This window comes from Labrus bergylta, chromosome 22, assembly GCF_963930695.1.
Source record: "Labrus bergylta chromosome 22, fLabBer1.1, whole genome shotgun sequence".
NCBI lineage: Eukaryota > Metazoa > Chordata > Actinopteri > Labriformes > Labridae > Labrus > Labrus bergylta.
In genome coordinates, this window is record NC_089216.1 from 14481011 (window position 1) to 14505369 (window position 24359).

At 40.1% G+C, this 24359-nt stretch overlaps 1 protein-coding gene across 4 annotated transcripts in view; it reads right to left on the reverse strand.

Moving 5' to 3' along the window:
- Positions 1–1708: 1708 nt before the first annotated feature.
- chd3 (chromodomain helicase DNA binding protein 3) overlaps positions 1709–24359 on the reverse strand; it is a 46941-nt gene continuing 24290 nt past the window's right edge. For 3 of the 4 annotated variants that reach the window (XM_065950212.1, XM_065950211.1, XM_065950214.1), the window contains exons 30-40: positions 23222–23384; positions 22936–23099; positions 21711–21906; positions 21488–21604; positions 21267–21407; positions 20312–20420; positions 19130–19262; positions 17532–17727; positions 16573–16736; positions 16148–16274; positions 10629–12233 (exon numbers count right to left, since the gene is read on the reverse strand). In XM_065950212.1, coding sequence (XP_065806284.1) covers positions 11983–12233; positions 16148–16274; positions 16573–16736; positions 17532–17727; positions 19130–19262; positions 20312–20420; positions 21267–21407; positions 21488–21604; positions 21711–21906; positions 22936–23099; positions 23222–23384 — 1761 coding nt within the window. In that variant the 3' untranslated portion in view covers positions 10629–11982. Of the gene's footprint in view, positions 3615–10628; positions 12234–16147; positions 16275–16572; positions 16737–17531; positions 17728–19129; positions 19263–20311; positions 20421–21266; positions 21408–21487; positions 21605–21710; positions 21907–22935; positions 23100–23221; positions 23385–24359 lie in introns of those variants that run through there. The other variant, XM_065950213.1, reaches the window with a different exon arrangement.

Sequence of the window (24359 nt, forward strand, 5' to 3'; positions counted from 1 at the left end):
CTGTGTTGCATCAATCTGTTAAACAGAACAGTATGATTCCTCACACTTAGTCATAAATCACTATCTACTCTTCGATGTTGTTGATGTTGTGTGTGTGTGTGTGCTTGAGAGAGAAATAACAGGGATTATCACCATTAAGAGAGGAGAGACACTTCCATCATTTTCACATTCACCCACATCTACATCTTCCCTCTTCAGCATCATCGAAAGCCATCACAACTTTTCAGATGCTTAGCTTCAAACACAGGTTGATCCTTCGTAAATGTAAATATTCTGAGCCAATTGAATTGCTTGTTTTTATTCCTCAGGATTTACATCTTTGAGATTTTAATTAAAACTTGTGTAACATTAAATGTAGTTTTTTGGTCTCCATCTTTTTTTTTGTTTTGAAGATTTATTTTTGGGCTTTTTGAGCCTTTAATTGAGAGATAGGACAGTGGATAGAGTTGGAAATCAGGGAGAGAGAGTAGGAAATGACATGCGGGAAAGGAGCCACAGGCTGGATTTGAACCTGGGCCACCAGCTGGGAAGACCAGCCTCCATACATGGGGCGTGCACACTAACCACTGCGCCACCAGCACCCCAGTCTCAATCTTTTGAAAGGCCATGAGTGGACTTTGAATTTTTGCACATAGATGTGCCTAAACATGCACAGGACACTTGGAAAACACACTAAAGAGCATATAAAACCAGAAGAAGCATAATATGGGACCTTTAAACTATTACTGTGGTACTTTAGTTAAAGACTATTATTTTGAAAACAACAAAACACTATACTCTTCCACATGACTAGCTGAGCATATTTTGGAAAAAAAAAGTTTCTTCAGAGGCATTGCAATGAAACCTCTTTAAATTTACAACAACACAGCTTTATTTATTCTGTAAAGTAAACACATTTAAACCAGATAGGCCTTACCTTATCTGAAAAATATCTGAAGGGTTATAGTCTGTACAGCTGAAGCTAGCATTCTGATGCTGAGCATAGCATTGCTTAGGTTGAAATGCAAAGGTGGCCATGCTAGCATGCTAAGCAGTGCCAATGTGGATCTTAAGCTGGTATAAAAGCTTAGGGCTAGTTACTATGTAAGTATGTTAGCATGCTAATGTTAGCCCCTTACCTATTTTCCATAGACTGGCGTTGTCTCAGTAACATTGACCCTTGAACTCTGGAGTGGACTTTTGAAGCTCTTTAATGGTGGTTGCCATATAGTCGCACAGAGACATGGAACTGTATACAGTGTGTGTCAGTACAGACATCAGCTATTCAGACTAAAATATTTTTTTTTTGTACATGTTGACATGGGATATGTAGGTCTTTTGGATCCTGCCTAATGTGGACACTTGAGGAACTGCAGTTTTTTTTGTCCTTCCACATTGGCTTCATTTGTCCACAACTGGAGGTTGCCGCTTGCTTTTAACACAAAGTAAAAGCTGAAAGGATTTGTTAAGCAACAATAGTGATTAGAATTTAGCCCATAATATGTATGGCACATTTAATTTAATGACAATGCATCCAAATGTGGTTGGGAAATGTTTACTCCAAATCCCAAACTGTAACTTCAGGGTGGTGATAGAGGAAAAATCAACTGGATCACCAAAGCCAGTAAGTAACTGCGAATATCTGAACAAACTTTAACAACCCGACCAAAGTGGTGGATATAAAGGATGACCTTGTGTGAAAGGCCATGACAAACAGTCCAAGCAGTACTTTTTATGATTTCAATCAGTTTTATTATAAACAAAAAAAAAAAAAAAGACAAAAAGGAGTTGCGTCATCATTGACATGTTTTAACTGCCACTCATTTGATAGGCACCACTACATACACGGTGACACAAGATACCCAGAAATAAACACAAAAATCTGAAGAGAGGACAAAGAAAAAATGCTTGTTTTTTTTTGTTTTTTTTACACAATGTTTTAGTTCAGGGGTTGCAAAACTTGTGTATGAAACGTAATTTAGAAAAAGAACTGATTATTTCCAGGAAAGATTAGCGTTATGCCTGGGATTTAGGGAATAAATTAACTCCTATGTTTTTTTTTTACCTTGAACTTAAAGCTACAATTTACAGTTGACATCAGGGTCTTCAATCAGGTTTGTGATTTTACATTTCTTTCCTCAGCAATGTTTATTAAGGCGTTTATTAATGATGCGGTTTATAAAATGGATTTCCAGCCTTTGATTTCGGCGATTAATAACCACGGATGTTCACTTAGTTTAGGTAGAATGCATTTTTTTATTTTTTTGCTTAGGGAAGCATCTAGGGTTACATATGGCCTATTTTCTATACATGAATATGTCATTTGCAAGCCCCAAATCTAAAACACAAGCAAAGAGAAGTAGTGATATATCTACCTCTGAAGTTAGCTCAATTTCTTTGTTTGTGTTCTTTCGCAGTTATAGACCAAACAGGTGCATTGTGTGTCATACATACAAAAAAGTCTCTTTTGGTAGAAGCTCTGTCTCAAATAGCAATAGCGAGAACAACAGCAACATCAACGACAACGATACTCATAACTGCCAGAGTAGAAACAAAGAGAACACGGATGAGCGGTTTAAATATGCAAAGTATATCACAGGGTTTTTTTTGTAGAAAGAAAAAAAAAAAATTGGAAACAAAAAAAAAAAAAAGGAAAAAGGTTGATAAAGAGAGAAGAGAGAAGGAGTGTTCGGGGGTTGATCGATCCGTTTTAATAACACTGACTTGCTTATGAAAGGTTATAAACATTCATAGGAGGTTCCTCAGAAAATAGCGCGAGGCCCTTTCTTGGAACTAAACCCCCCAAAAAATACCTCAAAGCTCTGTACATATACTCGAACGTAGAAGTGGGGAGGGGATGGCGGGAAATACTTAACGTGGTCGAACAATTCCTGAATATTATTATTATTATCACGACTTGCTGCATGTGTTTATTGACTGAACACAAAAAGCTGGAGCCAGGAGTTGCAAAGACCACAGGTCCAGTATTTGTTTGAGAATTCCAAATAGTCAACATTAGGCACAGCTTCTTTTTTTTTCTTTTACTCTCTTCCTTTCCACGTTCAGCGTTATTGTGATTAGAGCATGCTTCAGGGGATGGAGTGCAGAGGGAGAAATGATTTTCACATGCAGCTTCCTGTCAAGATTGGAGGAGGAAGAGGGGGGGGGAGGAGGGGTTACATGGTGTATTGAGAGATCTAAAGGTTTTTTAGGACTGAGGTGGTGTGTGTGTAAAGTGTGTGTAGACGAGGTTAGAAACATCCCAAGAGGAAGAGGAAGAGGAGGAGGAGGCCTGTGTTAGGAGGCCGTGTATGAGGAGTATAATGGTTTGAGGCAGACGAGAAAAGGTCACAAGAAGTTATGAGACTATGTACTGCAGGGGTTACGCGTGTGTGTATAATGTTTGTGTGTATGTGTGAGATTGTAGCTTTTCATGGAGTACCAGTCAGCAGAGAGTAAAAGTTTGAGAACTTGAGAGGAACTGAAGATGTGTTTGCAGCAGACGGGTTTCAGTTTATGTGTGTGTGTAGTCTAGTCGTCGATGCAGATGACCTCTCCCATGCGCTGCTCCCGCCGGTTGATCAGCAGCTCCGCTTCCCGCTCCTTCTTCACAGACATGGGAGGTCCGTTCAACACTGCAGGGGAAGAAAGAGAGCAAAGAGTTTTTTTTTGTTTTTTTTAATGTTTCTCTCGCAGACAGAAAACAGAAAAAATCCAAATCCAAAATATTATAAGCCTTCAGAACCAAAACAGCTGCCAGTGGAAGAATATGTAGACTATGTGGTGTGTGCTGAAGCAGTGCTATAACAAAAGGCTATCAGAAAAGTAAAGCGCTGTGATTTTTTTCAATATACAGTAGTGTAACCCCAATGTTTTTTAGTTCGGAGTTCCTTAAAATTTGCCAAACTACATGGAGCAAACGTCCCCATCTGCTTGAATGTATAGCCTAACTTCAGTGTCTGCACTCCTGCTGTTTTCCCCCTAGAGGCACTGAGCTGAACAACATCTCTGGTGGCTAATATACTTTCTATTGTTAAGTACCTCAAACAAACCCACTTCAAAAATACCAAACCATCCCTTTAAGATAAGATACAATATGATACTAAAATGTAATGTGATGCGATACATTATGTTAAGATACCAGATGATATGATACTATAGGATATACTATGGCAACATATGATATGATACAATGCCAGATTGTACATAACAGCATGATATGATACAGTACAATACTATACAAGAAGATCAATATGATATGAAACCCTTTGTATGAAAATTTGGTCTCGGACTCAAGTGCTGCAAACATTTCACTGCCTCTGCAGTAGTGTCAATAAATAAAAAAACAAACAACAACAAACAAAAATCGAGATTCAGAGAAGCACATTTCAGTGACAAGCACAAACAGCGTTAATCCCACATCATTTGCAGTGCACACGCTGCACCATTATACTGAAAATAAGAGAAGCACACAATGCAGCTATAACTCGACCCCTACAGCCTCAACAAACCGCATTTCAAAATGTGACTGACTGTTACATCAATCAAACGTAACAGATTCTAACCCACAGCCAACTGACATGAGAACAAAAGCCCTTCAGACGTTGGGTTTGCAACATATCCCCTGGGCTTCCAGGGCCCCGATTCCGACTTTTTAATTTGAAGCATTCATCGAAAAACAGTTGCAGATGGATAAAATATTCAAATGGGCGTAGCGTCCTGGTTTCAGAAGTGAAGCCAATGTGCCTGAAAACTGCAGTCGTGCTTATGGACGTTAGGGGACTACTTCACTGATTCTAAAAATAAGTTTGATTGTATCACAACTCACAAGATAAGATGAAAAAATGATATCCCCAGTTATCATATGATTTGATACTTAAGTAAATATTTTTCAGTCTCTAGGTTCATATCTCCAACAACAGCATTATATGATATTTAAACTTCCATTTAGAGTAAAGGTGAAGTTTAGTGCGTCGCTCCCTGTGGTTACCAAGTCCGTAACAAAACAACTTATCAATCAGGATAGAGATATAGAAATGCGTACCACCCTTATGCCTATGCATGATGACATAATAATGGTTATGTGTGTGTTTTAAAGTGCATACATCCACCTGCTGTATTGGAGTATGTAGTGAAAAGCATTTTTTCATCTGCTAGACCTACGTCATAATTAAAGCATAACTAAGGCAATGTCAGATTCACATATATATTATATATCCAGCAAAAATAGAAGCCTTGTGTATCTGCTGCGGAGCCAGTGGAAGCTCACACACTGAATAAAGTGAAAACCTATCAGCTCCACTGCTGGAGCGGAGCAGAGACGGACTGAACACGCATCTGGTGGAAGGTGGCCGTTCAAGACCCCAATTCTAACATTTTAATTTGAAGCTAATATGATGTGCTAGTTTTAGTGTAAATCCTGTATTTGCACCACAAACACTTCTAGGAGCATCTGGATCAAAGTCTAAGAAGTGATATGATTTGAAATCAATTGAAATCTTGGCCGGGGTGATAACGGATGACAAGGAGAGGTTACATCCTCAATATGCAAAGTTTTTGGGAAATAAAGCTGAGCATTATTTAGATGAAACATACCTTTAAGTATAAAATAATACCACCAAAGAATAATGATTGATTATTGATATTATGCCACTTTTAAAATGAAGCTTTGATTTGACAAGCAAACAAACTCCATCCAGACTTTCTTTGATAATTATTTTAATGAGAAAATTACCTACATTAATATTTCACATATCATGTACAGAATCCCGTTAAGATTTAAAAAAAAGAGAAAAAAACAGAGAGTGAGTAAACACACATCCACTCTCCTACACAAATAAGCGAATGAGGTCACAAACACACAAATGAAAATTCACTTTTTTCAACAAAACTGCACAGCTGGCCAGCCAAAGAATCTGTGCTTTCCACATTTGTGCGCTATCATAAAACTGCTCAGGGAGTGGAATGGCGAGTTTAGCGCTCCTTTCAAAACAAAGCCAGGAATAGACCAACAGCGTACTTCTCTCACTCTCACCACAGGGAAAGATAAACTGTCATAACACCCCTGTGCAGATCAAAGATACGATACAGAGTGTATTGAGCCGGAGATGTTGGGTGGGGGGGGGGGGTAACTGCATGTGTGTCTAGAACCAGAGGGGGACCACTTTTGGGAAAACGTATGGCATTTGGCCAGAGGAGGCCAACAGAGGGGAATGTAGAGACAGAAGAGAGACAGGGTTATTAAGTGTGTGAGTGTGTGTGTGTTTGAGTGTGTTGGGGGCCAGACAAAATCAGATAAGAAACAAAACAAATCGAGGTAAAGACTGGGTGAAAGAGCAGGAGGAATTATGAGAGTAAAGCGTAAAAAAAAAAAAAAAGAAAAGATGCAGAAACCGGAGATAGAGACGAGGAAGAAAGGGCCGATAAAAAAGACGGATTAGAAAAAACAGGAAAGTGTTCTGGAAGCACAAAGTCTAAGAGCTTATAAAACTGACATTTCTGTAAAAATGTGCAGGTGTTTTTGTATAAATATTAGAATCATTTTCACAATAAACACTTTGTCCATCAGAGAGCGCTCACAAGTACATTTTTCAACTGGAAAATATCCCAATCAGTAAATTCCCAAGTCATAATTGTTTAAAAAAATAAAGGATCCTTACCTGAAAATCGAACTGAATTCGCCAGTAGATTTTGATCAAACTAGTTTTTGTTTCAGATATTCATGAACCCAAACTTTGCATATTACTAATATTAGTAATTATGTCACTATTATTTCATTTAATTTGCGGTGAAGGTCACCATTTCAGCTGTGATCGAAAAGACCTTTTTACAAATAAAGGATCTGAAAGAAATGGTGTAGTATAGTACAGAGCGACTACCTGAAGTTAAATCTCAATAAATATTGTCTTTTAGGTTTTACTTTCTGTTTTTAGAATTCTGTTGAAGTCTGGCTGCACTTTATCTGAAATAAACATAAGTGACTTAATTACTGCCTCTTGTAAACAATACTTTTAATATCAATACATGTCTTGTAAAAACAAAGAGTAGGGCGAATAAGGTAAAGAGTCTGTGAAGATAAACCAGGAGGAGGAATTCAGTGAGGCACTTGAATTACACAAGATAAGAGTTCCTTTTGGCATGTTCAACTTTTTCATTTCATTTTGACGCCAAATCCATTCTGCCGTACTCCTCTTCGGTCTTTATTTCTGCAGCTTCCTCCTTCCTCCTCACTCTGCAGCTTCATGATAGACGCAGACATTGTTAGAAAGATAGAAAGGTTCTTAACTTAACTCGTTGTTATTCTCCATTACGACTCAGACTTGATCATTTCACCGCGGGGATCATCTCCAGGCCAGAAAGTTATTAAAAATCATTCCTGGCCAACATGACAGCCTGTGTCCGTCCCTCCCCTGTAGGTCCTGCCTACTATCAAATAGAAGTGAGCGCTGCCATCTTGGCAGGAAATGCCACATATTTGCATGCTGCAATGCTTTGCAGAAGTCTTTCTATGCCAGAACCTTTCATCAGGAACAACTTTCTGGGTCTGAACCGTCGACTGTTCAGGAACTTGAAGCTCCGGCTTGATTTTAGATTACTTTCATAAATCTGTGAGCTTCAGGGGATTGGAGGTAAAATTGACATTTAAGTATTTCACTTAAGGGAGGTTATTTTAACATGTCTACGTTTGTCTTTGTAGTTACTTTTAAAACGTGCATACACCTCATTACTTAAAAAAAAACATATTTAAGGTTTTTTAAGGCACACACTTAGTAATGGTCATTTATTCTGTGATCAGATAGTTCCTACATTAAACTTTGATTAATCAATTTCTATCATTTTTTACTCTTTAGGATCGGATAGTAATGACTTTGTTAAAATGGAATTGAGTCTCCATCTATATCCCTGTTTTGATCTGGGATAATCCCATTTTTTTTAATTTTTTTTAATTTGTTTAAGTAAGCCTATCCCGTTTGTGTGTTTGTGCATGTAAACATCATATCCAGATGTTGCTACCTGTAGAAAATGGGATACTGTGTTATGTATACAACTTACCCTGGTTTCTAATAGCTGCCCTGTACCTGCTCAGGCCAAGTGAAGTATCAATAAAGCAAAACTTGTAGCGGCAACCAGAGCATCGTACTTCTGGAGCAACAGAAAAAATGTAATACAATTTGAAGTTTAAATGGGAGAACGTATCAAAATGTTGACCTCTTCACCCATCGCTCCCTTGTGCTCTCCCTGCAGTGATTCACAGGTGAGGACATGTTTAATATGTACTGTTATTTACCACCAGCTGAGTGCATTGTGCTGTTATTTTGCGTTTATTTGAGTGAGCAGAGAGAGAAAAAAAGAGGAGAAATTTTGCCGATTTAAAGGGGTCATATTATGTTTTTTCTGGTTTTATATGCTCTTTAGTGTGTTTTCCAAGTGACCTGTGCATGTTTAGGCACATCTATTTGCAAAAATTCAAAGTCTGTGGAAACGCGGCTTCTCCACGTCCTCCTGTTAGCTGTAGCATTAGCCACATGTAACGCTCGGTTCTAGCCCCCCTCGAAAAAAAATTGCCAGTGTGACGTCTTGTCAGTGTGAGATCACTGATCTAAGCCCTCATTGGCTCGTTGTGGCAAGCCATGCAGCTCATGTTGCACGCCCGTTAACTTCTGTAGCACGCCCATGATATGCCGCAGCCTGCAGCAGCACAGTAGTGCTAAGGTGCTAATGTTTGTGCTCCTCTCAGAGCCAAAGTGGCTGCATTCCCATTATGGTAAAAGGGGTGTGGCATTTCCAAGAACCTTGCTGAGCAACTGACCAATTACGGCAGAGCCGACAGGCCGACCAATCAGATCACACTTGGCACACGTGGGGACTCTGAATGTGGGCACTTCAGAGCCTTAGAGAGAGAGTCAGAAGTGAGCCGGTGCATGGAGCGGCAGTTCATGAAAACAGACACTTTTTTAGAACTTTAGCTATTGTGAACATACAAAAGTAGGTACATAGATTAAATATAATATATATATAACATAATATGATTTCTTTAATACAGGTCTGGTGTTAAATAGCTCCACAGCAGACTGGCGTCTTTGTGGATGAGATGGTATTTACAACAAAGTTTATACGCATACTAAGTGAGCAACTTTCAGTTTTTCAATATTCACTCATTTACATTGATACAAATGAGACAGGTGCACCCCGGATGCTATCTGCTCAGCATCGCAGTTTGTATCCACCCTATCTTTTTCTCTCATTTGCAAAGCTTTAGCGTCTGCAAAAGCAGTTCAATTGATTTGTGTGTCCTGCCCTAAAGAGTTAAAAGTAGTAACCCTCAGTAGTAGTTGGCACCAGAATTACTAGTCGGTTAAACTCATTGATAATCTTTGTATAAGTTGGCCCTCCATGACAGTTAAACTGCAGCCTAACCCCACTATACAGGGCAAGGCCTGCTTTCCTCTTTACAACCCAGATGTAAACGAGCACAGTGTGCAGAACACATCTCATATGTTTGAGCACATTTTGCTCTAGATATTGAGATAACATTTTCGAAGGCTATATCAGGTTTAAATGCAAATCTACTGGAGCAATGCATAACCTCATTAAGCATGAGCATATGGATGTTAACCTGCAGGGAGGACCGAAGGCTAGTGGTGCTAGCCCTGCTAACGTTAGCCACACTCTGCAAACCAATGAGATAAAATGTGCTCAATTTTGACTGTTTCCTTGGGGTGTTTTCAAGGGAAGTGAAAACAAAAAACAGTGCATTTGTGGGTTGAATTTGTGTCAAACTGGTTTACAGAGCGCGGCTAATGTTAGCATTGCATGTCACCACCAAAACGCCATAGTGCACCTTTAAGTTTTGCTACTACAGAGGTATGTGTGTCGGTTTGCAGCTCATTTTACATCACATTAACCAGTTTGACCAATTTATTATGAAAAAAGTTAAACTTTTAAGTTTTAATTTCGCTAATTTTCTACTACGATGAAACTCTGAAATTTAGAAAAAAAAAAAAACCCAGACTGATTTCTAAAGTTTAGATGATTTTGTGAAGTTTTAAAACAGCTTTTGTAAGAGCCTGTCTTCATTAAAGTAAGGTGTCAAAAGGTACTGCTTGGGAATTTGCAAAAGAAAATGGGATTTAGTTTTGGCTTATAAGTTACAAAGTTTTGATGAAAATATAGGCCCTTCCTTCACACACACACACACACACACACACACACACACACACACACACACACACACACACACACACACACACACACACACACACACAGCATTCCTAAATGTACCCACAAGTATAATTCTCATTGCTGGCCACCTATCTCGTCTTTTGTACGTCGAGCACAAGGGGAAATATTACGATTGAGTTTAGAAATACTCAGATGTCCTGGAAAAGAATGAACTGTGTAACCGATTTTTCACGTCTCGAGGCAGAGGAGTTTGTGCAGCTCTTTCGTCTGGGATGTCACGCTAATGTACAGCTCTAGTGCACACACACAGTGCACACACACAGTGCACACACACACACACACACACACACACACACACACACACACACACACACACACACACACACACACACACACACACACACACACACACACACACACACACACACACAGACAGACAGACACACACAGAGCTGGAAAACTCATGACACAGTCCAGAGTGTTTTATTTTCTGAGTTTGGGGGACATTTTCCAGCGTGGCATCCATCACGCTGTCACAATAAAAGGAGCTTAAAGAACCAAAAGAAGTCTCTTCAGGCTTCAAAGTGAGTCTCCTTATCTCCTGATGACAGATTACAGCCTTTGACTCTTCTCCTAAATACTGATATTGTATGTGATGAGGCATAAAGACAGGATATGTAAAAATCATTGGAGCATGATTCCCCTGTAATAAAGGTGTGTTAGTAAATATGCTTTGTAATACATTTCAATCCTCCAAATCAGTCCGTCAGAAAATCTGCTTGTAATAGTTAAAGGCAACATCTTTCTTTTTTATATTTAGAGTTCTTGCTTCACTTTTTGTTTGGGCTCAGGAATTCAGGGGCAAAGGAGTCCATGGGAAGCTGTGCTTTATACTTAGACTTCTTTTTTTTTGCAGTCTTTTGTTTTTTGCATGGTATCCTGAGTCCACTAAGCTCCATTCTATTTTAAGTTTGGACTTCATCTGCCTCTACTCCGCAGATAAATTAAGTTCTCTTCAGGTTTATAGGTTGTGTGTGAGGTCCAAAGTGTGTGTATATATATATATATATATATATACTGTATATGTGTGTATGAGACGGAGGAGTGTGGAGGAATGAGGGAGTACAGGGTCAAAGCAAGGGGACCTGCTTGTTCAGTCTGCCGGCAGATGAAGAATTGATCCAGGGGGAAATCTTTTTTAGGCGCAAATGGAGAAACAGAAGAAAGAAGTCTGTCTGAGAAGATTTAGAAAAAGAAAAAAAAAGTCCTTATTCCTTTGCATTTTCCTGCATGTCTGCCTTCATCTCAAAATTCTTGACAAACTTGTGATTGCATTAACATACCATCTTTTTTCCTACCCTGCTAAGTCTAGCATCTTTTCCATTAACATCAGAAGTTTTTCAGCAGCGTCTTCTCTCTGCAAGAGGATTTGTTTGTTCCAGACAGGTCTTCTCTTTTCTCTCTCTCTCTCTCTCTCTCTCTCTGCCTCATTTTCCCCCCACGCATCATTAGTGCCTGATCTCATGGCCAGCACCTTTCCACTCTCATTTTGAGTGTTTTCTTTTAATGGATGCCACTTTTAATGCCCTCTCCTTTTGGCCTGCCCTCCTTAATCGATCCATCAAGTCAGTTTTTGAGTCTCCCTTTTTATTCCTTACATTCCAGCAGAGTCACTGTGCTCTGTCCTTGGGTCCTTTTTTAGACTCTCTTTCTCCTGAGTTCAGGTATTCTTCTCTCCTTTTTATATCTGTTTTTTTGTCAACGTCAGGAAGTTTCATCTCTTCTTTGTCGTCGATTTTTCCTCGGAGTTTCCTTCTCGCCTCAGGGTTTCTTGGGTCGCCCGTTGCGCGGCAGGTTTTCCACCGTGTTGCTGAGGCGGTATTTGACAATGATGCTGTGCACCGTCGACTTGGGCATTCTCAGCTCCTGCCCAATGGCGCCCTCCGACTTGCCATCCTTCCAGAGGTCCACCACCCGCTGCCGCTGCCCCACATCGTGCTCCTTCGTCTTCTGGCAAGCGGCGGCCGACCCTCCAGCGGCTCCCCCGGTGGCCCCGGCAGCGGCGGCGGCTTCTGTGGGGGCAGACAAGCGGCAGACTGTAGTGGAGACTCTGAGAGGGGGAGGCAGGAAAATGTGACACTTTACTTGTCCCTGTAGGGGATTCTTTTTAAAGAATCTCTTCAGTGGAGAAGGCGATTGCAGTCATGAGGGCTCACTCCACTCGAAGGTCAATGTCCCTAATTTCTACGCCCCTACCGGATGAACTTTTGTCTAGAATGTGGAACTCCTTCTGTGTGCAGATGAGTAGCTTCCTCTTTGCAGTACTGATGGCAGAAACAGGTTTCCCCAAAATGCAATTCAAGAGCAAATGCTGAATTTCGCCATGTGTAAAACAGCACAAAACAATCCTTTATTGGAGCATTTGTTGCATCATTCACATTTTTCATCAGTTCACAGAGTGCAGCTTAAGTAGTGAAAGTGAAGTAAAAAAAAAAAAGTGCCACAGCAGACATGCATATTTCTGGTTATGTTTTCTGTACTTGTTCTCTCATTGGAGGGTTATTAATGCATAGAAGCTAAAAGGTCACAGAATCAGAGTTTTGTTGTTGTTGTAACTCCGTAATATTTGTTTTTCTTTTTCCTTCCCTTGCTGAGATCACAAAGGTCAGGAACCTTGTGACCCCAATCAGGACCATAAATGTGGCCTCGTTTGCTGCATGCTTGTGCCGTGCCAGAGTTCAGGATGTTCAGATCGAGGACCCCAGGAGCAAAAAAAAAAACAAAAAACCCCAAAGTAACACAACTGGCACGACTATTTCGGCGCAGCCCAACCCTCTGCTGGTTCACAAGTCACAACACGACGTTTACACAACCAAACTCCTTCTGTGGTTTGCGTCCCTCTCAAAATACCTCGGCACAAAGTCTGAATGTTTTCTTGGCACCGCCGGCTTCAGACGGGCTGAGCATAATGACATTTTCAGAGATAGGCCCTGGCTCACTAAAATGCAATGCCTTTGACAGATGTCTCGGTCTACAATTACATAAATCAAGATTCACTGAGTGAGAGGCAAGGAGGGAGCTAGGTGTTGTGGTTTTTTTTTTTTTTTTTTAGGGCAAAGCTACTGGGTAATATCAGGTTTGACCAGTTATCTCTGCTATCTAAACATATCCGAACACGAATACACACACAAAGCAGAGAGCGCGCCTGGTGAGCATATGCTGTTAACAAACTAATTATGAGAAACTAAATTCACAAACTTCCTGTATGCACTGATAGACTACAGGCCAGGGGAGGCCAAAACCTTCTTTTTTTTTAAACGATTCAAGAGTAATGAGAGCCACAATCGAACTTCAAAAGAGAAAATAAACATGCTTGGAAAAGAAAACACTCCTCAGACAGGTCTGATAGCAATCCAGACTGTGCTCTTATTGTTGCACAATATGTCATTACTGCTGAGCCAAGCATTGAGGTTTCAAGGTTGGACATGTTAAGAGATGAAAATGCCTTAATATAGTAGCACAGCACGTTATGTGTTTGATTTGGGTAATGTCTATTTCAGGTGTCTGTCTGGCAGCCACATCAGAAACTGTGCTACATGTGTTTTTCTCCAATATGGAGTCCTGTCTGGGTTTTTAAGGTTTCACAACTTTAGCTGCTTGGGAGATAAAGTGTCCTTTCAAAGTGTTTAATTGGGTGCTGCTTCTTAGTCATCAGATAGTTCTTTACAACACTTGAGATACTTTTCAAATGAAAGAGTCAAATAACCTGGACTTGAGGACAAAACTAAGTGTATAGACTTTCCCAGAGTCAGTCATTTTCATGAAGCCTGAACAAATGTTTTTCCACAACAACATAACCAAATAAAGCTGGAATTCTTCTGATGATATCTTAAAATAGAAGACTCTTTTTGGACTGGTTTGACCCGTCATCAGCGAAAGTTGCCAACTAATCAAGTCCAGACTTCAAAAGCAGGACTTGTGTTTCTCTGTTAACTACACAGATAAAAAAAAAAACTGTCATTAGTGAGCTTGATCTGCACGTGTTTTCTTCATTACATTTCTATGGTAGCCCCAAGAGGCAAAAAAAAAAAAAAAATGTGGTGATCAAGGTCTGCCTTTCTCTTTACCCACCAACATTTTTCATAGGTGAAAGTTTCTGCTGGGAAAATATTTCCAAGGTCCATGAAAAAAAAACATTTTCCAGGTGAAAAGAAATATTTATTTGGAAAGAGGATCCTGGCAAAAAGAAAATCCTAACTGCTAAAACTTTTATTAGCCATCTGTTTCACAGATATAACGAAAAGTAACTTGAAAAGATTATCTTAGACCATTTTTTGGGTTTTGATGATGAACATAAAGGTTCTTGTAAAGATGGCAACCTGTCTTTTTTTTTAAAGAAATAATGGAATGTTAGAGAAATTATCCCTTTTTTTTATTCATAAAAATAGTGACTTCTGTAGAGTTAAATGCTTTAAAATATATAAAGGTGTATTTCACTCTCACATTACATGTATGAATTTCAAAAGATGCTTTAAAGATGAACAGTCATAATCAGAGCAGCAAAGCCAAATACATCCCTGCTTTGAGCACCAAACAGTGGTTCAAGTTCCAAAAAGCTGAATCTTACATTTCCTATAACGCAACCCAGTCTTTCATTTGACACTCCACACCTGCATCTGTCAAATACCCAGAGTTTGTAATTAGCTGTCTTTGCTATTAACTATTAGCCTCAAAGCTCAAGAAGAAACTACTTTGATGACGTCACTTTGACATCATCTGGGTAATTTTCTCCTCCAGTTCAACAGAATAGACTTTACAACATTTATAAATCTTTTACGACCATGTAAATGAAGTTTATAAACAGGAATCTTTCACTAACTCATCTAACAGCATCAATCTGGTCTAAATCGTACAGCTCGCCAAGTGCCAAACAGCTCAAACACACTTTTATTGTTGTATAAATCAACTTGAACACTATAATTATGGACGCCTCAATACTTCATGGTGTTCGTTATTATCACTGATTGCAACACACTCACCTTTCTGTCTCTCTCACTCACAGATTCACAGGTAGAGCTCTGGCATCGGCAGGTGAAGCCTACTCTCCGTCTCTATTCTTTACACTTTAAATCCAATTTATTTAAACTCATTGTGGAATGCCTTCAAAATATATATAATCAAATCTATTTATCAATTTTGAGGCATCTTTTAAAAAGATATTTGCCTGTAATTCAGTTAAGAAGAATAATTAAGCGGGGCGCTGGTGGCGCAGTGGTTGGTGTGCGCGCCCCATGTGCGGAGGCTGTGGTCCTCCGGGTGGGCGGCCCAGGTTTGAGTCCCACCTGTGGCTTCTTTCCCGCATGTCATGCCTGACTATTTCTCCCTGGTTTCCGGCTCTATCCACTGTCCTATGTCTCCATTAAAGGCACAAAAAAAAAGCCCCAAGAAGAAAAATATTGGAAAAAAAAAGAAGAAGAAAAATAACTCAGGGCGCACTCACACCAGGCAATCCGTACCATGCCTAAGCACGCCTCCCCCTAAAGTCCAGTTCATTTGACTAGTGTGAGTTCTCTGATGTGTGCTTCGGTTCATGCACAAGAACAAGCACGGGGGTACACAACGTGGACGGACTTCCATGATCAAGAAAAAAGAAGTGTTCTGGCTGTATCGGAATAAAATGACTCAAAATAAGCCACAAAGTCAGTAAAATGCTCTGTGATTTTCTCTGATGTGGGAATACCAACTTGTCCGAGAGCCCCTTTTAAAAAATTTTAAAATGTTTGATTCCGCCCGTACTGTAAACTAAGCACGCTTCATGATAACGTAAAGACGTTCATGTGTTGTATTAAGACGTAATGTACATGAGGTCACAGTTAGTCCTGGAGCAGTGTGAGCGCAGGCCACCGGGGGAATGTGGAGGGGGGGGGGGGCAATCTAGCTTGAATCTTGTGAGTGCGCCCTTAGTTTGAGCCCCCAAAACACTAACCTGATATGAAGGATCCAGGTGGCATCTGAGTGTAGTTGGCCCCTCCCATATGTAGGGCACTGGGGGGTGCTGGGGTGAAGGGGGCGCCGTAGTTCTGAGGGGTTGCGTAGGGTCCTGGAGGAATGGGCTGCATGGAGGAAGAGAGGTTTTATTTTCAGGGATATTGGAGACAGAAAACATAACAATAAAGCCTCTTAAAGGTTACGTAACTGAAAAAAGAAAAAAAAAAAACAATCTGCTGACTAAACAGTCGAGAAGAGAAAAACCACAGGTGGGTGACAATATAATGGGCTCTTTATTTTCATTGGCCGTCCTCCAACAGTTAGTTTTCCACTGAACGCAGGCAGCACGAGCAGGTTTTAACTTGTGACTGTGGCATCTTTTCGTGTACTGTTTTTGTGAAAAGGGAAGGAAAGGCTGCTGACCGGGGGTGTGTGCGTCTCAGTGCCCTTGCTGGCCAGTCGACTGAGGATGCTCCTCTCGGACATTTGCAGACGGGCGGCGATGGGCGGGACTCGGGACAGCGTGGCCGGTAGCCGGGTGACATCAGCCTTCATGTCACTCAGCAGCTCCTCCAGCTGGTTCAGCACTGTGAGACAACAACAAAAACACATAGAGCACATCAGCTGAGGAAGAAACTTAATTGGATACAAAATTATTATACATCCCTGAATACAGAATGACCACAAGAATATGTTCTCTCAGAAGGTAAAAAAAAAGCAAGATATCACAAATAATACATTTTTTTGTCCCTGTTTGACCTGATACTGGAATAACAGTGATGATAAGCGAAAGTTAAAAAAAAAAAGAAGAAGGTTTTAAGTTATTACAATCAATTTTTTGCAGCTTATTGAGGAAGTAAGTGCGTGAGAAAATCAAAACTTCTGAGACATCGGTTACAAAGTGCTTTCACAAACACAGGAGTAAAAATAAATAAATAAGAGACATAATTAATACAATCCAAAACACAGGACAGACTTAATTATTATTGTAGTTATCTCTTATAGGGTCTTAACTAAGTTTGTTTAAAAGTCGTCACATCTTAGGTGATATATGTAAGATTATGAACTTTTTCAAGACAGGATCAAAAACAGTAGTGCAGTGATGTACTCAGTGGAGAGAAAGAATACAAACATAGTAAAGAACTGTTTGGAGCTGTCAATAAACAACTTATCTGTTCAATGAACCAAAGTCAGCTTCAGACAGAACGGTAGAAAGTACAACAGCACTGTGAAATATGTTGATTTTGTACCTCTTTTCACATTTGCCTATGATTATCTGTCTGACAATCCTTATGAGTTGACCTGTTTGCTTGTTTCTCACACATTGGATTTGTTTTTTTGAAATGACTCTGTAAACAGATTTTTCGCCATCAGTCCGTCACCTTTGTGCAGGACAGCGTTGGCCGGCTTGTTCCCCGCCAGCGACTCCTTGCTGAGGTGCTGGTGCGACTCGGCGAGACACTCCACCTCAGCAAAGCGAGCATTCAGCGCCATGGCCGGGTGGCTCGGGTCCTGGGTCATGTTCAGGTAGGCCGCCCGTCGTAGCTGCTCCTCGATCACCAGTGCCTGCTCCAACAGCTGAAGACAAAAAGCATCCAGCGTTTGAAAATAAACGTTTGTGCATGTTGGATTTTATGGAAGCAGTCCTGCGATCTTTTAGATTCTGAATGTTCCCACAGCTTTGAAGATTTGCACTTTATACCTCAGTTAGCTCAGTAATCCACTGTTACTACAATCAAACTGTTTTCTGAAGTGTGTTATTTTTCTGTTTTGAACTAAAGACAAAGACATTGAATAACTGTGATAACACAAGCATTATTCATTTTAATTACAAATAAATAAAACACATTGGGGGATTGGTGTGAATCTTATTTCTGTCTTGGTTGTTCTTGATGATTATATTTAACAAAAACCTGAAATTATTCACCAAAAAAGATTAGGAGAAATGAAGAAGGGAGCTAGAAAGAGATAGAGTAAATGAGGATGTTAAGGGCAGGATCTGAAACATGTGAGCCGGTCAAAACAGGATGAGAGATTCTCCATAAATGCAGCAGTCAGCAAAACCACCCAGCAAATATGTGGGTCTAGGGGCATCCGTCATCCGACGATCAAACAAGTCAGGTGATTGAAGACGCTGCCAATTGTTCCTGAAATAGTTTGTCTGCATGGAAGTAGGCTGGGTTTTGGACCTCAATCATTTTGTGGTGGCAACTGCAAAATGTCTGAAGGACAAGTACCACTTCATGGAATATGTCCCCCTGCTGAAAGGTTGGCTTTGAATGTCTGTTTATAATCAAACTACTTGTATCTGTATATGCCTGAAAACTTTAGCTCACATAAAAATAAAAGATCTGTAGAGGTTTTTCTTGTTACAAAATAAACACAAAAAAAGGCTTAAAGGGGAAATATTATGAAAAATCCACTTCTACAGTGTTTTTGAACATATATTTGAGTGTCTGCTGATCCACAAAATGTGAAATAAATACATCCAGTCCTTTGTTTGTTGTCTGCATAAGTCTTACAACACAGAAGAAAAATGCTCTTTTTCAAATTTGCTCTCCTTGTGATGTCACAGTGGGATTCTGGTAAAAAAAAAATCCCCTCCCCTCCCCTCCCCTGGTATCTCCACCCACGGACTCCATCCCCAGCCTAGTGCAAAACTTTTACTCAGGTCGGCCATTTTTATTCTCGCTACAGAGCAGTGATGTCTACGGGGAAAACTAAGGGCGGGGAGTCATTGCATTTAAAGAGACACACACACCAAAACGGAGCATTCTGAGAGAGCTAGTTTATGCAGGGTCTCAAACCTCCTCTGGTGCTTGATTCATGTTATATTTTGAACAAAGCACAGCACAGATGTTTCATTTAGACCACAGGGGACTGTTTGAAAAGGAGGAAAATTAGTATAATATGTCCTCTTTAAAGGACAAATACATGCTGTGTGACTCTACTTCAGAAAGTCATGGTGAAACTCTCTTACCTTGAATCGTCGAGCCAGGAACTTGTTCTTCATCTCCAAGAAGTTGCCTTTATTTGCCTGCGACTTGAAAGGCTCATTGACAATGGCGAACTGAGGTTCATTCTGGATGTCCTGCCATCGGGCGTAGCCGTGACTGGTACAGGGGTCAAGGTTAATCGCTCTAAAGTATCACAATAAAGCTAACATTACAGTGAAGCTAAAGAGGAAAAAAAAAACTTAGCATTGCTTTCTCAATTACAGTTTGTTGATAAGATAAGATACTGCGCTGAAACGTTTGCTTCATGTATGGTGCTTGAGCCAAGACGCTGTTAGCATGACTAAGCAAGTAGCTCTTTCTACACTGCTATTTCTGCATTCATTTTCAAAAAGGAAGAAAAAAAGATTTTCCAGCTAGATTTGTCGACATGCTGCAGCTTTTTGATTTGCTTTGCCATGGTTGGATATTAGCAGAGCGGCTACACCTGTGGGAAAAAAAAGCTACAGCACTTAGCTCCTTCTAAAACCAATTTTAACTGACATTTACATTTTTTTGCATAAATGAAAAAAACATTGATACAACTTTAAAAATGTGAGCTATAGAAAGCGATGTTTGGTTGTTTAAACCAAGCAAGCTTTTTCCTGCTCTGGCAAGTCTTTATGCTTAGCCTTGCCTAGAACCTCACAGCTCCAGCTCCATATTCAAAGAAATATTTAAGATTTAAAAAAAGAAATTCAGAAAAGGGTTTGGTTAAGAGATCTGTACCTTTTACTCCCACTTTGAATCTGAATGCCAAGTAAGGAAAACAGTTTAAACCCCAAAACATTGAGCTCTACTTCTGAGTTAAACAGATTTATTTTGTGTTTTATTGTCTTAATATACGTGTTGCAGTAAGTTTTTCACAAAATAGGTTTCAGGCAGCTCCTGAAAGAAAACATTTCGGTCTTATTATTTCAGTCTAACTACCCTGCAGCATTAGCTTACAAAATAATGAACAGAGTTTTATGTGAGTGCTGCATGCCCTTCATTACCATAATAGACAGAACAGCATGAACTAAATGACCCACTACATCAGTCTCCACCAGACACCGTTTGCTGTTTACTGAACTCTTGCTGGCTTATTGACTTATTACGCTGGGCTTCTGAGGTCTGATGGTAAAATAAACAGAGCCGGGTCATCGTCTGGGTACACCTGTCAAGGATACATCACGATTCCCGCCAGTAGCCAGAAGTCGTGTCGGCGGTGCCAGATCTCGTTCATCTTCCCCGAGGAGATGGCAGCGCGCTCCTCGTTCTGCCACAGAGTGTGCAGCTCTGCAGGAGTGAAGCCAAAACAGGTTAAAAAAAAAAAAGAAAAGAACAAGAGCTTTGTCTCAAACTGCTTAGCTAGCTGAAACCTGGCTGCAGGTGCTTCCGCAGCACGGGAGGCTTTTCTGGGTATGTGATTAAGGTGGAGATAATTCTGACTGCCTGCTGCTTTAGCACAGCTCTGGTAAGTGAGAGGGGAATGCTATTTTTGTATTAGTCGTGAATTTTAAGTTGTTTGGACTGCTTTCGAACTTCTCTTGATGACTTATTCATTTATTTCCACCTTTGAACCTTTCTCGACTCGTCTCTTACACAATCTGTTTTTAAAGCTTTTGATAGAAAACAGCCATACAAATGGGATGTAAAGGCCTTGTTACATTTATGTGTAGAGCTACTTATTATCATTCTATTATAAGACTTGAGAAACAGTTCAAGTGATTGTTTAAATGTCTAGGCAAGGTCTTTTCAGAAATGAAATGAGGGTCACCAGCACAAACTTCAGGCAAAACGTACAAAACAAACATCTTTTCTAGAATAAAAACCCACCTTTCAGGATTTAAATGACCTCCATTTCAGGACATATTCAAGACTTGTGTCATGTATCAACTACAGTTCAAAGCATTTATGAAAACAAAGCAACTTTCTCAGTGTTTGAGGGATCCTTTGAGTTACTTTTTCTTTATGATAAATGTGTTTTTGAAGATTTTTGTCCAGCAGTGACTGTTGAAAAGTAACTTAATTACCCTTTATTCACTCCAGAAATGCATGTATGTGTGCACAAGACCAAATCTGCTTCATTGATCAGTTTAAGTCACTTCCACAAGCAGCCTCCAGAGGTCAATCCGTGCTCACCGGTGAAGCCGCCATCTGCAATGTTGAACATAAAGCGAGGTCGCTCAATCGGCGGCCTCCCGTTCCCCCTGGTGAAAATTGGCGCCTCCTCCTTCGCTGCCTTCACCTCTTTCCCAGCATCCTTTTCACCTTTAACGTCCTCTGTAGCGGGTAACGGCACCGTATCAATTAGCAGAAACATTGCGCTTATGTATTTAGAGCAGCATAGCAGTAAGATTTACCTTTTTTTACGTCAGCTCCGTCGCTCTTATCCTTAGCGTCTGTCGCTTCTGCTGCCGTCTGTATCTCCTCTTGCTTTTCTTTGTCGTTTTCATTCTCCTCCACAGACTTTTCTCCTGCTGCAAAAACAACAACAACAACAACAACAACAACAACACAGGATTAACTTTCTCTTCACAAATCTTCTTTATATGTTCTGTCCGTTTCAACACTTTCTTCTTTTACCTGATTTCTCCTCTTTAACGTCTGTGTCTTGCGTTGATTCTTCTTTACTCTCCTTTGTTGTCGCAGCAGCAGCAGCAGCAGCAGCAGAGTCATCGGTTTGTTTCTTCTCCTCCTCCTTTGGGTTGCTCTCTCCTTTGCCTTCGGTTTTCTGACCAGGGGACGATGTTTTTAACGCCTCTTTCGTTGAAGATGAAAGCTGCGAAAAGTCACACATCAGTTTTCTGAGTGTGTTATGTGTTTGGTTCAATCGTCAACCATACATCCGTTTTGATAGGAATGTGATAAATCGTAGACACTGATTACTTTTAATGACTGATGAGCGCACGATTCATCTGTCTTTTTTTACAGATATATATATATGTGTATGTTGTTTCATTTTTTGCAACCAGTTTAATTTATTTAAAGGGGACATATTATAACAAATCCACTTCTACAGTGTTTCTGAACATATATTTGTGTAACCTGAGTGTCTACTGACCCACACAATGTGAAATAAATACATCCAGTCCAGTCTGCACAAGTCTTACAACACAGAGAAAAATTATCTGTTTTAAGTTTGCTCTCCTTGTGATGTCACAGTGGGATTCTGTTAAAAAAAATAATCCCCTCCCCTCCCCTGGTATCTCCACCCATGGACTCCAACTCCAACTAGAACAAAATTTTGCACAGGTCTGCCATTTTTATTCTCGCAACAGAGGAGTGATGTCTACCGGGAAAACTCGGGGGGGGGGGGGGGGTCATTACATTTAAAGAGACACACACACCAAAATGGAGCGTTCTGAGAGAGCTGGTTTATACAGGGTCACAAACCTCCTCTGGTGCTTGATTCATGTTATATTTTGACCAAAGCACAGCACAGATGTTTCATTTAGACCACAGGGGACTGTTAGAAAAGGTTGAAAATTGGTTTAATATGTCCTCTTTAAAATCTTGGATGAGCCCTTTCTAAAGTATAGTGTAGTGGTTTTGTTTGTTTTCCTAGCATACATGCATCTTCTACCGGCGATTGACATTTTCTCAAGATTTCAGCATGGATTATTCGAAAGTAGGCAAAGCTCCCTGTGCAATAAGAATGTTTTAAGTCGGCTAAAACTGATGGTGGTATTGTCACAGTATGAAAATGTAACTAAATAGTGGCCTTTAGAAAACACTGGTTCTGTACAAACCAAAGCAGTTGGAATATTTTTCATAGTTATGTGTTTGTTCTTCATCAACAGTATCCCACCTCTTCAACTTCTGGGGTATTTTTGCTGTCCTCCTCTTTCCCCTCATCCTTCTCTTTTTCCATCCCTTTCTCTCTCTCAGACATCGCCTCTCCTTCCTCTTTCTCATCCTCCTTTTCTCCCTCCTTTCCGTTCTTCTCCAGCTTATCTGAGGTAGCAGGGGTCGCTGGTGAAGTACAATAAAATGAACAGACATTACTGTAGATTCAACTCCTGCATATTCTCTGCTTCTTTGAATAGGCCGCCCCCTGCTGGATGTCAGGAGTGTGCTCATGTGTGTGTGGTCACCTGGCTTGGAGGTGCACGGTGTGTTGTTGTAGCTGGCGTCAGGGGTGGGCGTGGCGGTCTTCACAGCAGGAGAGGAGGCCCTGGAAGAGGTCTTATCTATGCTGACCTCAGGTTTGAGCTCAGGAAGACTCCAGCGGCCATTGATGTGCTCAAACTCCTGAATCTGGACAGTAAAGACGACACAGTGAAATGGAAATCATGGCACACACTCCTTTTACCACATAGCACCTTATTTAAACTCACCACCCACCCACATGCCCTGTTCACCTGGCAGTGTTTCCTAAATTCCTCTGGCACAGATAGCAGATCAGGATGTCAGCAGGTTTTGACAAGTTGGACTGAAACCCAGATTTATGTTTGGAGAAAGTCAAGTGAACTATTAAATTTTCAAATTGAAAGTAGTGGGGTAATCAGAACATATTTCAACATGTCAAGGGGGATTTCTCCAGAAGTTATTTAAAATAACTCTAACATTATATTTAAGACCAAAAGACTGAAAGTTCTTTTTAGATTGATAAATTAAAGATATCTTACCACTTAACAAGTGAGCAGTGATTATCCTTGAGTATTTCATTAGAGTAACTTTCCACGGTTGGCATATGCACAGCCATTTAGCTATTTTCTTTTTTTATTAGTTTTCATGCTTAGTGGAGGGGAACTGTCTACCTTCATATAAAGGAGTAACAGGGAATGTTTTAAGAGTATAACGCAGCAACACTTTTTTAAAATTCCTCTCATAAATATATGATGTTTTCACTACACATGTGCTGCCCCCCCCCCCCCCCCCCTGTTGGTTTCTGCTCTCTTAACAACAAATGAGAGCTGTTTCAAAGCACCATCGGTATGATTAAAGTAATCTATGGAAAGAAATGGAATAATGTAGTTGTAGGTACATTCTTATCACTATATAATCATCTGAAATGAAAAGCGATTGTGTTTTGTTACAATTGAATCAGCACTTAAAATCTACAAATGGAGAGGATCCTAGTCTGTCATGTTGCTGCAACTAAATACTTTGCAATGTTCCTTCAATTTATAAATGAAGTCAGCACAATACATTTTACTGTTGTTGCTTCACATTAAATGTGTCTGGTTTGGAAAAACATTTATTTTAAATTATTAACAAGAAACAATGCAT